Genomic DNA, 16,317 nt, shown 5'->3' with positions numbered 1-16,317 from the left:
TCATCACTCCGCTACGGAATGCTCCTGAGCTCTGGGGCATTTGTTAGTCGGGTAAAACATCTTGCGGCCACCAAGACCTCACTTGAAAATAAAACTGAATATTGTTGAGGGGTGGGGGAAGACTCTGAATAACTGAATAAATGTTGACTCCAACATCACCTTCAGGCATTGTGAATGAGGCAACCTCACTCTCTCAAAGAACAAAAAGGCAATCTGACAGCTTTTGAAGGCCAAAAGAACCTTCAGGCAACGTTATTAAATTGACCCACAGCACTGAAGTTTCAAAGGCAAGAAATGACTTGGGTTTTAGAAATTAACACTTGTATAAAACCTTCCGAATTCCGTGGGGGAAAATAAACCTTATTTCAGAAACAGACTTTGAAGTTTGAAAACAAAGCAGAAAATCTGTTTCTGAAAACAGAAGGGACTATTGGAAAACACTGAGCACAATTCTCCTGTGGCTCTTTGAAACTCCTCACAGGCTCCACTCTGACTTCTGGAGATGGCCAGAGAAGACAAGCCACAGGATGCAGCAAGAGAGAACGTGGGAAACCATTTCTTCCCTAGTGCATGTGCACGCGCTCAGTCGTGTCTGACTCTGCAACCCCCTAGACTGCAGCCCATCAGGCTCCACTGTCCTTGGGATTTCCCAGGCAAGAATACTGGACTGGGTTGCTGTTTCCTCCTTCAGGGCATTTTCTTGACCCAGCAATGGAACCTGTGTCTCCTGCATTGGCAGGCGGATTCTTTACCACCGTGCCACCTGGGAAGCCGTAGATTCTCCAGGCAAGAAGACTGGTGTGGGTTGTCATTCCCTTCTCCAGAGGATCTTCCCGACCCAGGGGTCGAACCCGGGTCTCCTGCATTGCAAACAGATTCTTATGAACTACAGGGAAGTTCCTAGTTCCCTAGAGTAAGAGCAAGAGATACTGCCTCTGGCCACGTTAAATTAAGGAAAGGCCTAGACTATAGGGAAGCAAAGACTATTTTCCAAACTAGTTGTAAAGTTATTAGCAAATGAGTGAAGATCCTGTAGGCTCTCTCTAGCCTGCCCCTTCGCACTTTCTCACACCCCTCATTCTCGCCCTCGCCCTCCACGCTCTCTGAATCTCTCTCTCCTCCCACCCTCCTTTCCACCCTCACCCCACGCATTCACATCTGCGAATAAACAGCTGAAGCAGAGCACAAACTTGAGAAGTCAAAAGAACAATGATCTATTATATGCAAGACCCTCTCTTAAGTGCTCCAAGGTTCTTATCCTCAAGGAGTTCATATTTGCATACAAGTAACCTGGGGGGAATCCTGTTTAAAAAAATAGAAATTTGGACTCAGTAGTTCTGGGGTAGCATCTGAGATTCCGCTTTTTTCTTTCTGTTTTGAAACCCAGATTCTACATTTTCTTCCAAGCTCCCAGATGCTGCTGATGCTGCTGGTCCAAGGGCCACACTTTAATGAACAAGGATCTAGTAAGAAGAAACAAGTATACAAATACTTACAAGAGCAAAGAACAACCAAGGCCATTGAAGTTCATTGATCACAGGGTTCAAAGGGACAATCACATCTAGTCTTGGGGAATCATAAAGTGATTCATGAAGAACATGACATTTCACTGACACCTTGAAAAATGGGTAAGACGGCCACAGGTACCGAAGAGAAGAAGACAGTCAGGTGGTCTATAAGTAAAAGCTTATAGAAGGCAGACAACTACAGGAGCCTCTCAGTAATGAGTTAGCAGACTGTCATGCTTAAATAGAGGGCACACATGTCAACAGGATAAGAGTGAGAGGCAAGATGGAGGCAGACTTGCAGGACTCAGCCATCTGATTTGGATGTGAGATGTATAAAAAGAGAAGTCAAAGATGATTTCAAGGTTTCAAGTTGGGTACCATGCAGAGATGCGATCACCAGAAATAAGAATGTTGGAGAGAGGCAGGTTTGTGCAGATAGAAAATGATGGACTAATTTTTCACTGTGTTGAAAGTGAAGCACTGGCAGGACTTCTGGATGGAGATACCCAACAGGCAACTGGGAAATACTGAACTGGACAGCAAGGAAGAGGTCAGGTTGGAAAGAGATGGGGGAGTCATTCAAGCAGTGAAGATAATGAAGTCATGGGAATGGTTGTGGGAATGAACAAAGAGAACAGAAAGGGCAAAGGACAAACCCGACTGGAACACTTGTGTCTAATGAAGGGTGGGAGGAAGAGCATAAACAAGCAGAGACAGAATCCGGTCTACAATTAGGAGGGGAAGCTAGAGCGTACAGTATCACAAAAGTCAAAGGAGGGTGGGAATTTAAGCCAAAAACTTTATATCCATCCAGACCATATTCTTTCCCCTTATAATACAATGTGAATACTGGAAAGAGCATAAGCTATGGAGTGAGACTAATCTGGATGTAAATCCTGGCTCCACTACTTAAACAACCTTGGGGAAAGGAAACTTTTCCAGGCCTCTGTTTCTTCATCTGTAAAATGGAGATAACATCACCTACCTTTTACCTTTGCTGTGTAAATTACATGAGAGATTAAACATAAAACAAGTAACATCCAGTAGGCACTCAGTGAATTGTAGTCTCCACGCTCTTCTCTTGTGCCCTTCCAACTAGTCCATCAAACAAAGTAGACTCAAAAAATCTACTTAAGAACAAGGAGTTTCAAGCTTATGTTGAATGAAAATGGTAACCTCAGCAACAACAGAGAAATTAAAGAAACCATTTTGCCAGAGAAACAGAAAAGTATACAACTCTTTCCCCCCCACCAATCAAAAAACTTCCCATCTCCATAGACACTTGGGGGGGGAGGTTCAGGAGGGAAGGTAAATATGTATGCTTGTGGCTGATTCATGCTGTTGTATGGCAGAAGCCAACACCATATTGTGAAGCAATTATCCTCCAATTAAAAATAAAGAAAAAAGGAAAAGACCAGCCCAATTACATAAGTATTCCTAGTATTTGCCTGGAACCACATGTTTCAAAGTCTCATCAGCAGGGCCCAGTCTAAAATGGAATAGAGCTCCAAAGCTACACACAGTTAGAGCTTTCTTTCTCTCCAGAGTAGGAGAGCCAGAGGGACCTCCATGTTGGAACCAAGTTCCTCCATGTGGAACTGAGAACCTGCTGACACTTTCTGAGTGGCTGAATTGTTTGCACATAAGATATATAAAAACAAGGCTTTACCAAAGTAAATGTAAAGTATGACTGTGAAAGACCACCCACTGCTAACAGTTAACAACAACTTTCAAACAGTTTAAATGACACACATAATTATTAATTATTGCTATCAAAAATAATAGAAGTCTGATCCGTTGCTTCTAATGTATTTTTCTGCATGGAAGTCTGTGTGTGTGTGTATATTGGAGGACATTATCTTTTTTGCAAAGTCTTGCACTATGATAACATATACTCATACTTTTAATCAAGAGAGTTCTTAGTCTTTGGCTGTTTGTTGTTTTTTTTTTTTTTCCCTGAAAAATCACCAGATGTTGGCAAAACACATTTTAAGACATGTCACATGCAAAAGCCTGGAAGATATCATCCACACCCATGAGTTCCAACTTGAGCCTATATGTTAATAATTCGCAATCCTGCTTCTCTGGTACTCCAGAAGAGTATATACACTCTTTGCCCGTGATCTCATCTATCTATCCCCAGTTTTAAGTTACCATCTGCATGCTGATAATGTCCAAATAGATACCTCCAGCCCTCTCTTCTATGCTCTCTCTTCTATGGTCCAAAACACAACCTCAACGACCTACCAGGCATTTCTGCCCCAATGATCAAAGGACCCCTTAGACTCAACCTGTTCAAAAATCAAACTCATTATTTTACCCCTCAAAAACATGTTCCTCCTACATTTCACTCATTCATTCAGCAAATACTTACTGAGCACCTATTATCTGCTGTGGCCCCACCACCCAGCAAAACTAGAAGTTCCAGACTCTCGCTTCTATCCTCGTGACCAGTCAACACGTCATGTCTATTCTACTTCCTCTATTCTCTCAACTTGATCTTTTATTCTCCTGTTTACTGCCCTGCCTTTTCACCTGCATTATTAAAACTCTTCTGCCACCACTCACTCTCAAGTTATCCTCCATACTGAATAGTGTTTCCTCTTCTTAAAATGTTTTCAAGGCTCCTCATCATCCTTGGATACAGTTCACAAAACGCCTTAGCATTTCCTACCTCCTTCTCTTGTTCATCTTTCCTCTACTTTCCCCACACCTGCACTCCAAACAACCCAAACTAGTCCAATACAAAAAATGTCTCATTTTGTCTAGTAACTCTGTACCTTTGCATATACCTTTACAGGACAGCCCACTTAAGGCAACTGGTTACCCTCTTCCATAATTCAACAGCGACCAGATCCCCACAGGGCACCCAGCTCATCACGCTGTCTTGACATCCATAGTTTTCCTTACTGGCTCCCTCCCTAAGCAGTGGTTTCATCTTATTCATCAGCTCCTAGCTCAGTACCTGGCATAGAATCAGTGCTCAATAAATGTTGGTTTGAAGAATGAGTGAAAAACTTGTAATATTTATTCAGAGATAGCATACAAAGTTCATTATTAATAGGTTCATTTTCTGAGAATTTCCATCTCTTTTTCAAAATAGTTAAATGTGGTTCTCCAATAAAATCACTCCATGAAACCTAACTTGAAAAGTATCTCTTGGGTCATTGTCTCATTTCCAGGGAGCACAACATGCAACCCAGCCAGAGATAGATGTAGTTCTGCAAAATGAGCCAAATTCACAGTATGGGTTAACCATCACAACTTGAACAAGGATCATATCTCTGTACTTAGGGAAATGATGGAACTCAATAAATGAGCAGTAGCACTCCAGTACTCTTGCCTAGAAAATCCCATGGATGGAGGAGCCTGGTAGGCTGCAGTCCGTGGGGTCGCTAAGGGTCGGACACGACTGAGCGACTTCACTTTCACTTTTCACTTTCACACATTGGACAAGGAAATGGCAACCCACTCCAGTCTTCTTGCCTGAAGAATCCCAGGGACGGGGGACCCTGGTGGGCTTCTGTCTATGGGGTCACACAGAGTCGGACACGACTGAAGTGACGCAGCAGCAGCAGCAGCAGCTCTATATCAGTGACAATTAGGTCTGCAACAGTTTAGGGCGAATCCAACTGAAAATGGTTTACTCAGGCGCTGAAAAGCTGTACCCCCTTAGTTCTTCCCAGTGTAGGTTAGGCTTATTCTCTGGATTATTAAGGGTGGACAGTTACAAAGATATTTTAAATGTGTGCATGTACAGGTATACACATATGTATGGGGGCTGTTGGAACCAAGCCGATCTGTGGAACTCAGAACCTGCAGACACTTTATGAGTGGTTGCATTGTTTGTACATAAGATATAAAAGCAAAGCTTTCATGACACAAATGTAAGGTAGGATTGTGAAAGACCACCCACTGCAAAGAGTAGCAACTCACAACTTTCAAACAGTTTAAATAACACATAATTATTAATTGTTGCTATCAAAATAACAGAAACATATTTATACATATATAATCTATTAATATATACATAAAACATATACAAATACCACATTCAGATAAAGCTGCAGCTAAAATCTCTCAACTTGTCAAACTTCAGTTTTTTAAAGAGGGGCAACAAGGCTCCCAGGGTCACAAAGAATAGAAAAATATGCTTCAACTTCACCACCCCCCTTCCTTAGTCTCTGCTACAAATCAATTTAGAAAATGATGCATTCAGAGAATCAGTGTCTCTCTAGGTACATAGCATCCCGAGGGCTTCCTGGGTGGCGCTAGTGGTAAAGAACCCACCTGCCAATGGAGGAGACTTAAGAGACTTGGGTTCGATCCCTGGGTCAGGAAGATCCCCTGGAGGAGGGCATGGCAACCCACTCCAGAATTCTTGCCTGGAGAATCCCATGGACAGGGAAGCCTGGTGGGCTACTGTCCATGGTGTCACAAAGAGTCAGACATGGCTGAGAGACTTAGCACACGTGGCATCCTAGCATGTCATTTGACAGTGATAAAGTCCTCCAAACTATGTCTTTATCTGTTTATTCTTACATTCATTTCAACTTTTAATAATAACTCTGTACAAGGCACTCTGCTCACCACTCTAGAGGATACTGTGACAATGACTCCTACATTCAATGAGCACAGGGTCTGTCAGAGGCTATGAATAAACAATGAACTTCAAAATCATGGATAGTAAGTAAGAAGTACAAATAAGGTAATTCTGGGAGCCGAATGTAATTGGGGCATCCTCTGTATTGTCTCTGCACACATGTTAATTTCCATGTTCAAATGTTTCCCAATCCTTTTAGTCTGTTATGTGTGAGTTAACTTGCTGATACAGACCAGAGGGAGGGCTTTTTACCTACTCCCTGTATCTGTCACCCTAACTTTTCCTGTCTTCACCATGTTTCCCTCAGCTTCAATCATCCAAACCAAAATTTGACAAAGAGCAATGGAGAATCCCAGGATGCCATGATTCACACTGGAAGTACCAGTATGCAGAGTTTGGGAGACAGAGAACAGAATCATAATTAAGAAGGAAACTATTCAAATCTATATTATTTTTAAACAATCATAATATTTTTCTCTTTTCCCCTCTTTACTACTTGGGCCTGTATCTGCAAGAACATCGCTGCTGCTGCTGCTGCTAAGTCACTTCAGTCGTGTCCGACTCTGTGTGACCCCATAGACGGAAGCCCACCAGGCTCCCACGTCCCTGGGATTCTCCAGGCAAGAACACTGGAGTGGGTTGCCATTTCCTTCTCCAAGAATATCGCTAGCCAACTTTAAAAGTATGCCCTAATGCACACAGAAATTAAGAGGACTTTCATAAGGCCCTTTATACTACTTCAATAAAATTCCCATGGCTGAAAATCCACTTTGAATTATGTCCTCTTAGATGTACATTTATCAAGCTTGACGTTATAAGTAAGAAACAGCAAACACTGAAGAAAAACTGATATACATTTAGTATATGTTTCTGTAACTGACACCAGTTGCATTATTTTCACACTAAATACTACAAATCTGAAAAGTGAAGTTAAATGTATGCATTTATGTAATATGCATTTATGTACATGTAGACATATTAAATTTATTTTTAACTACTTAAAATAACCTTGTAAACAAGTACAAACTACTTACCTCTTGTAAGTCTTGGCTATTCTACTTTTTCCAGGGAGTTACAGTACAGCCAAATGCATTAAACCAATGTCCTTTATCACTTACCTATAGGCAACAAATGGATTTTTGACCTGAAAAAGTAGTTCCTTTTTTAGAAATTTTAGTATATTAGTAAAAATGAATCAACTACTTAAAGAATGGTTTTATGGAAATTTTATGGTTACAATACATTTATAATTCCATTTTTAATTTAGACTACAAATGTTATTGAGTATCTGTTATTTGTACTATGCACTATGCTAGACACTGGGGATACAAAGATAAAACACAGCCCTTATAACCCTAAGAAAATCACAATCTAGTAAGGAGATATAAATAATTACAAACACATACCTTAAAGATACCATAATCAGGATTTCTAATTTTCCAGTAATAAACTTATATTCAAAAGGCAGATTCAAAAAAGCCAATTAAAATTCTAAAGTTTTGCTGAATTTATAAGAAATAAATGCATGCTTCATTGTGTAAATTTTGAAAAGTACTGAAAACTCTCAAAATTTCCACTTCTGAGAAATGTACATCTTTCAACTTTCAGGTGAATGGTTGGAATCCAGTAGGTGGAGGTTTCATTTACAATCGCTTTAACTTCTCTGTCCCTTTTTACTGCCACTTTCGCTTGTATTTTATCTGTCTTCCTATCAATTATTTATCAATATAAGCCTATTAAGTATACTTCAAAGAGCTTAGTAGATTTACTAATCTAGCATATAAATGCAATTTCAGCTACTAGACGTAATTAACTGTTCAGAACACTAGCAATGCATTTTGGTCCTAACACTGACTCCTTTTTCTTCATGAGAAAAAAATACAAACTCTCAAATAAGGCTGTAACATGGAAATGCGTTCCCTGTTAATCAATCTGGATTCATTTTTATTTAAAAATGGCAAACGAGTATTTCTAATAATTAGCACTTGGATAATTAATATTCAATTGGCCTAATCTGAAGAAGAGAAGTAAATCTTTACATTGTCTGTTCAACAGGCATTCAAGTAAGACTATAATGTTCCAGTGAGCATTTTCCACTCACACACAGCATTTCAAAAGGCACGTTTTCTCTGCTGATAATGCTCACCTTCAGGATGCTTTGTGAATCACATTTTTACTGTCATTATGTTTCAGGAGATAAATTCCCATTACTTTCTGCTCTTTCTAAAGCCAGTTGGGGGCCCATGACTTGGACCCTTATTCTCTGGTACTCATTTCTTAATGGAGAGCTCGGGATCCTGTTTCAAGCCTGACAACTTGCTAAACATGGGCAGAAGGGAGGATTCTTCAGCCCACACTTTCCACTAGACCTTAGATTAACAAAAACACCGAACCTACTCAGAAGCTCGGCTAGGGCTGATGAGGTGCTGGCTCCTGGTGTGATCTCTGCAATTGAGGCTGTGCACAAATTCTGATTCCAGGTTACAGAAACCCGTGAGGTACTTCAACAGGTCCATGCATGTGTTAGAGCTCAACTCCCAAGTATGGTAATGTCAACATTAGTGAGAAAGGTCTAGCTGACATTAAATCAAAGAGAATTTGATTTAAGAGATGTCTTACAATTTATGTGCTATAATAATTGTTGATCTTTAATGATACTAAGCCAGTCATAACAATGTTGCTAATTTCAATTTGTTCTCTGAGTACTCAACCTTAATCTCAACCTTAATAAGCCCTGCCTGACAGTAAGAGTCGCCAGCTAACTGAGGTAAGCCTGAATCAGTCTCCAGTCAAAATATATGCAGCTTGAAATTTGTCCACATACCCCAATATGTCTCATAAAAATTTGGACTTAGACTTTAAGTAAGATGACATATAGCTTAAGAAAGGATTTGAGAGTTTCATCAAAGAATACATAATGATCTAGAAATCCTATTATCTATTATTTACAAAACATGCTATGGTACTCTTAGCATTGGGCTCCACATGTGTCAAATGCAGTGCTTTCCCTTTAAGGAGCTTATAATCTAAAACATACAAATAACCATATGCAGAAAAAAAGCTAGAGATCAGAGTAAAAGGAAGCATTCACAAAAATGTACAAATTCAGCATGCCAGAACTTTTCAGTTGAGCAATATGATCCCCAGTGAAATTCTTTCCAAATGATGTATCATGTGCACAAGTTATAAGTGATTATCTTCAATTTTCTTAGAAATGAGTAATAAGATACCTCTTAAGACCCATGCTTTTGTATATGCATCAAACACTAGAGTTGGCGTGGTCCTATTGATAGCTGCCATTTAAGGAGAAAACATATTTTCTGTCTTGTCTCATAGCAGACAAATCCGGACCTCTTTTCTCCCAGGTTGGTAATAAGCAGCCTCTTTCTAGGCTACAGTGAACAGCAAATATTGCAACTCTAAAGATGGAAGCAACAGAATGCTCAAAAATATTGCATCAAAACATTGGATACAACCTATCAGCCCATAAGAAAAAAACCACATTGCCAAACTGACACCATCTGTGTCATCTAATATCCATCGAAATCTTCTTATGCCTGTATTTCCTACAAACAGAATTTCTTACAAACAGAATTTGCTCCAAGAATTAAGAAAACTCTTTTTAAGATGGCGGCCCTATTAAGCGACTTCTCCCTATCTCCCACTTCATCTCTTCAGTTTTGTTTTTTTTTCCATTGACCAGGCTGGCTATTGTGACCATTTCAGCCAATTTCCTGAAGGTATTTTCTAGCCCTTTTCACCCTATTTAATCCTACAAGTTTCCTGAGAAGCCTGTTTACTCGTATGCTCCCCCACTAGACTGTGAGCGCCTTGACAAAAGGGACTATGTCTTCTTCCTCTGGGCACCCCCCAACACCTAACAAGAGAGCCTGCCAAGGAACAGGCAATCTGAGACTCCTTTCAAGCCAAGGTGCTCCACCGGTCATCTGCCATCTCCTCAATCAGATTGATGCTTCCCTCTAAGTACATCTCGGTACCAATCATCAGGATTAGCGTAATAAATATATTCAGACCACATCTGAGCAAATTCTCCAAACTAGCCCAAGTTAGCACATGGTAATACGACTTTTCCAAAGTTTCAACAAATCACCTGCTCACTCAAATGTCGAGTGCAATCTCAGGGGAGAGAAACCCTCCCATGCCTCACTTACTCTCTCTCCCAGCTTTAGCACCACTAACAGCTTCCAACTAATTGGGGAGCCACAGCTGGCAACCCGGGTGAGATTGCTAGTTCTCATACTTTAAAACAACAGCAACGAATACCAAACTCTTTTTTCAAGAACGCTGATTTTTATTTTTATGCTGTTTCATCTATTTTGAGAAACTCCAAGTCGATTTTGGCTCTTCAAGGCTGCCTTTTACCCATACAGGCATTTGGCCTTCTGGATTGGTTCTTGCACTTTCCAAGGCCCTCTAAGGCAAGATTCCTCAATCTTCTGGGAGTTGCAACACTACCACGGTTTGTTTTTCTCATTTCCATCCGTTCCCTTCACCACCACCACCCCCCCCCAAAAAAAAGTGGTGTATGGCATTCATAAAGTGAATTACACTTGATTTTTGTTTAGAGGAATTTTTTTTTTCAGACTTCTGTAACATTCCCTTGAGACAATTGGAAACATCATTGTCTGATTACTAGCTCACTTTCCTTGCCTAAAATTGTATCCATTCTTGATTGCGCCTGTGGGTAGGTTAAGCAAAACAAAATAAACATCTAGACTTATGAGCTCATTGGCTTTTTTCTGAATTTTTCTAAATTAAATAAGGGCAAAAGAGCTGCACTGAAAGTCAGTTATATGGATTTTTCTGCCAAATGCTAACTGTGTGCCTGGTTTCCATCTGTGGTGCTTTCCAAGTTACAAATCCTTTCAAAAAAAAAAAAGAGTGGGGTATGAAAAGATCTATGGATTTGAGGGACATGCCATTTAGAATTGCTATCTTGTGTGTTTGAACACTAAAAAAATGGGAACACGAGATTGTAAGGCTTTAGATCAGCTTTGTGGAAGTCCAGTGTAGTCCTTCAGCACCAGTGATTTATTTAGGCTGGCCAATTTCAAATGCTATTTAGTCTCATCCATATTAGCATAAGAAATGTACCTTCTCCACTCTAACCCAATTCTGCTAATGGTCGAAGTTAGCAGTCAATCCCAAATGCTCCCCCTAAGTGACACAGGACATTCCTGAGGATTTCTCCTTTCTGTGACCAAATCTCATTTTATCTGGGACAAAGAAAGCTTTAATGCAGTTAATACAGTGGAGTGGGCAAACTGAACATGGCTTAAAATATAGATAGGGAAAAAAAATGTCAAGCAGTCATCATGATGGTTCATAACTATCAAGTAATTTGCAGCTCTTTTTCAATTTCCAACCACTGAATGACAGCAGCAAATCACACATTTATTCATTTTGAAATTATGCACTTGCCATTGTATTTAAGTCCGCCATTATCATCTCTTCTCTGAAATACTGATGAGCTCTTTCCACACACGGACATTAGGATTTTCACCATGCTTTCTGTATCTACAAAGACTGTATTTGCCCAACTAAAGTTTGGGACACATGGTTTTATGCCAGGGGTATTGGAAATCTGCACCGCCCCCAGAAAATCCAGGCTATATGGTAGTTGTATGGGTATCATCCACCATATTTGAAGTTTGGCTTTGCTCCAGGGCGAGTCAGAACAGTGCCTGCCATATAGAAGGTGCTCAACAGGGCATATGTTTGTTAAATAGAAGTGAAGTAGAGAACACTGGGTTTATATGGTTTAGACGCTCGGAACATGATTTTTCCTATAGAGTTTGGGAGATACTTGAGGAAAATGAAAAATCTCCATCACAAGTCCCTGTTCTCTACATGGAATATGGCCATCCTTAGGCCAGGAGGAGTAAGGGAACTTGGAAGGAGGGAGCCAAGGCCAAATCTCATACACACGGTGTGCGGGCCCTCCCAATACTTTTATACAGATGCTGCAAAGAGGCAGGCAGCCAGAGAGCTGGGGGAGGGCAAGGGAGGGTGAGGGCCTGTTTGAGTCTCTGTAGAGGGGGGTTGCTGAATGAGTATCTGTGCCTTCCCTCTGGTTTTTTTTCCTCTTGTAAGTATAATCTTTACTCCTTGGCTTCAGATCTGCCCAATGTGGCCCCAGCCCCAACCTTGGACCCATTCATCTTGTGGGGGCTCATCCTGCGAGGACCAATTTTTACATTATCAACAAAAGCATGTCTCTGGCCTTAGCAATCTAATTACCACGGCACTTCGAGGGGAGAGAGATTCGCCCGCTGTTTCAGCTCTGTGGAACTGATTCATAGGTTGCCCCTTACAGCTCCTGCACATGCCCACGTGGTATGTTATTAACACTTAACAGTGGAAGAGGTAGTTGTACGCTCCCGTAGAGCAAAATCCTGCAAAGCAATATTTAACATGCGCAAATGCATTTCAGTCACCAAAAAGGGTGACCAATTACCTTTGCAACTAAACAGCAGGCTCGCTTGGCTCTTTTCATCCACCTAAAGAAAAGGCTAAGGGCGCGCTGGCTGCCTAGGTAACCTCCCGCTAGTGAACGCTCGCCGGCAGCGCCCACAGAGAGCGCATCGCATTCACAACTTGGCCCAACCAGCAGGCCCGCCTCCCTGACTTGTTGAGAGCCACGAGCCAAGTTTTGGCGAGGGCTGCTCCCCGATCCCTCGGAAGCGCGGGACGCGCACCTTGGTGGATGCATGGGTGGTGAAGAGACCCCGGAGGCCACAAACGTTTTATGATTTGTGAATACAACCAGCCGTTTCTTAGAGCGCACCTCTGATAAATTAACCTGTTTGAAGCCGACTCTTCTTGCCTGCATTGTCAGTGTAGCAACTTGTCCTAATTGGATTCTAAGGCAGGCTTTTAGGACTCCAACCGTGGGACAGTCAATCACACGAGGCCATTAATATTCATCTGTTGACAGCGGCAGCGCTGGGGGAAGGTTAAAATATGCCCTTACAACACGATCTGATTGTGCTGAACAAAAGGCAAGCGTTCAGAAACTTTCCTCCACCTAAACTCATCTTCCCTTCAGGGTCCAGCCTGTCAAGAAGGCAGATGAATTTGAGAAGGGGAGGAGTTAAATCATCTTTGGACTCTTGCTCCCCCGGCCAGCAGCATGGTTTTGGAAACGATTTTGCCAGCCTAGAGAAGAGACGCTGTTTTGAAGGGAAAAGGCTCAGTCCTCCTCATTTGGGGGACCCTCCTACTCAAAAGTTTCCCTCCGCGTGTCTTTACCTGTCACTGCGAATTCGGAGATCTGTCCTCAACTTTGCTTGCACTTGGGCCCGCGAGCCTCGGGAACCCAGGCTGCAGAAAGCAGGGCGTGAGGGCAGGTTGGGGAAAGAATGGCTGGAGCCGCGGTCCAGCTGAGGCTGAAATTCTGGCATGTAAGTGCGAGCGAGGGTGGCAAATTCCCGAGGCACCAGCTCGGATGTGCGGCGCCAGTTCGCCGAGGCTGGGAGAACGAACTCCAGCCTTCCCGCCCTGCCCCCCTCCCCCAAAAATGGGCGCCCGCTAGAAGGCCATGCCCGCCGTTTCAACCACTCGCATCTTCGCTGACAGCCCAGCGAGCCTGGGAGATGCGGACACGGTCCACACATACCCTTCTTATCTTCCTCGGGAGACCTGGCCGGGCTCGAGCGCGGGAACCACTCCCAGGTACTCAGCCGCTGGGCTCACGATTGCGGCCCCGCGGGGCTAGCGCGCTCGGGTTACGGCCACCACGCGCCCCTTGGCTCACCGCCCGGCGCCGGGACCGCGCGAGGGACGACTCCTCACCTGGCACCGGGGTTTCAGGCACCCACTTGAGTCCGGGCTGCAGTCTCTGGAAGAAGGAGCGGACCTGGTGACAGGTGGCGTCCGGCGGCGGCGGCGGGGGCTGCGCCTGTCCCGGGCAGTCCAAGCTGAGCAGCATCGCCACCACCAAGCACGCGGTGCGCACGGTCCCTGCCATCCTGCTTCGCGGGGAGCGAGGAGACAGTGGGAGAGTGGCAGCGGGGGCGAGAGAGGTCCCAGGACTCGGCAAGCCTGGCAGTGGCCCTAAGGAGCTGGAGACGTGCCGCTACCCAACCGCTGCAAAAGTTTCCTCGCAGCTACCTGGGCGCGGGGCGAGGGCGGGAACTGCTTGGTGGCTCGGGGCGGGGCGGGGCTGACCGGATTGGGGCGGGGCGAGGAGGGACCGAGCGGGGCGGGGCGAAGTGCGCTACCAGGGGGCGGCGGTGGCCGAGCGGCCGGCCTGCGGGCGCGGGGCTGCGGGCACTGCTGGGGTACCGCAGTGTTGGGATCCCGCAGGAGCCGCGCGAGAGGAGGACACGGATCGCGTGCGGTGGCTCCTGGCCGCCCAGCCCAGCTGCCGGCTCGCCGCCGCTCTACACAGGGCGCTCTGGCATAACTACTGCAGAGGGGCTGCAGGCTCGGGCGCGCTGATTGGCTTCCCAGCAGCCGTCCCCTCTGACTGGCTCTGGGAGAAGTTCCCCAGCCTCACTCCTCCTTCCCGCCGCTCATTGGCCTACAGCCGAGTAGGCTTTCCCCTTTAGGATTTTTGCAACCTCTCCATCCTTCCTTGGGGTGCGTGGAGGTCCCTGGCCTCGGTACCCCCCCACAGCCAGGTCCAGCTCGTCTCTGGCCACCAGAGCCTCCCAAGAGGTCTTCCTCCTCCGCACAAAATCCACTTCTTCTTCCTACTCTCTGAGGGGCTTCCCTCGATTCTTTTTCCCAACGCAGCTCAGAAACCTACCCCACAAATAGTCACATTCAGGGCAGCTGGGGGCCGCTGGCGGATGGTGGGGGGAGGTTCACACCTGCCTCATCTTTGAATACTGTAGCTAAAAATCTGACACCCCGTGGGGTTTAATTTAATAGAAGCACACAAAGTCAGAGAAGGCACCTGATCCCAGGATGTTAAAAGAATGTCTCCTGTAAGGTAGCCCCTGGTGACCCTTCATGAAGCAAAGCACAACTGGTGACAACAAGATAACCTGAGGCTTAAAGTCAGCCTAATTCATTAGAAAACCGCTTCACACAGCAAATTCATTGAGCCAGAGCTAGCCTGTTTGAGAGATCTCCTACCCCAAATCCCACCTCTCCTGCTTAAATTTCATCATTTGAAATCCGGTTCTTTGAAAATCAAATACCTCTCAGAGGAGAAATGCATTTAGTCATTACCCATAAGTAGGGATCTTCAACTCCCATATTCTTTCTAGTGGCTCACACACGCCTTAGCACAATGCCTGGCACATAGTAGGAACTCAGTAAGTATTTGTATAATGAAATGACCTAACACCTCAGTGTGAATTAGTTTACCATCTGATCCTGTCGTCTCTGATCTAGGGAGAAGCAGGTTCAGATAAAGAAAGGAAAAGGAGAGCCTCCACCCCAGGAATTCTGCAGTGAGTGCCAGACCATGGAGGAAGAGGTTGTGTGCCAGAACTTGTGGGCTGAGAAGAGAGGCAAAGGAAAGGTAGGTGACTGAGGGGCTCATTCATTCACTCAATAACAAATATTTGAATTGCTGCTACGTGCCAGACACTGTGAGGTACAAACAATGAGATACAAAGATTAACCTGTGGTACCTGACCTCAAAGATCTATGGGTCTTGTGGTAAAGACAACCAAACAGAAAAATGTCAACCCAGCATGTGGTAAGTGCTAACATGGGGGCAAATGCAAAGTTCTAAGGGGTGAGAAGGCAAGTCACAGAAAACTTCCCAGAAGAGGTGATACCCTAAATTCAGGCTTGAAAGACCAGTAGGAGTTGAGGTGAGAAAAGAAAATGGGGGAGAGTGCCAGGGGAAAAGAAGCAACCATGAACAAAGATTCTGATGGGAGAGAGCATGACCCAGTTGGATGATGGGAGGTGCAAGTAAGGGTCTCAGGCTGGGGAGTTAGGGAAGCTGAAGCAGCAGAGGTAAGCACGGGTCAGATTATGAGTCCCCAAACCATGCAAAGGAGCCTGGGGAAGCACTGAACGAACTTCTAAGCAGAGGGGTGATATGATCTTGTTTGCCCTATGAAAATATCTCTACAGCAACATTGTGGGGAATGGCTTGGAGAAGGAAGCAGTTTGGAAGCAACTTAAGAGGTTGTGAAAATAATCCAGACAAGAAATGATAAAGTCCTGTGGCAGAGGAGACTTGGAAAGGGAAAACACTACTGGAGATATTTAGGAGAT

The 16,317-nt window shown here is 44.1% G+C and overlaps 1 protein-coding gene across 1 annotated transcript in view; it reads right to left on the bottom strand.

Moving 5' to 3' along the window:
• The window catches only part of GPC3 (glypican 3), a 459,253-nt gene extending 444,953 nt beyond the window's left edge, over positions 1–14,300 (bottom strand). Inside the window, exon 1 of the mRNA XM_055438683.2 lies at positions 13,927–14,300. Within this exon, the coding sequence (XP_055294658.1) occupies positions 13,927–14,101 (175 nt within the window). The 5' untranslated portion in view covers positions 14,102–14,300. The remainder of the gene's footprint in view (positions 1–13,926) is intronic.
• Positions 14,301–16,317: the final 2,017 nt, after the last annotated feature.

The sequence above is a fragment of the Moschus berezovskii genome, chromosome X, assembly GCF_049115385.1.
Source record: "Moschus berezovskii isolate FMDL1 chromosome X, NW_MosBer_1.0, whole genome shotgun sequence".
Lineage (NCBI taxonomy): Eukaryota > Metazoa > Chordata > Mammalia > Artiodactyla > Moschidae > Moschus > Moschus berezovskii.
Note: the sequence above shows the minus strand (reverse complement) of the source record. Positions and strands in the feature narration are given on the sequence as shown.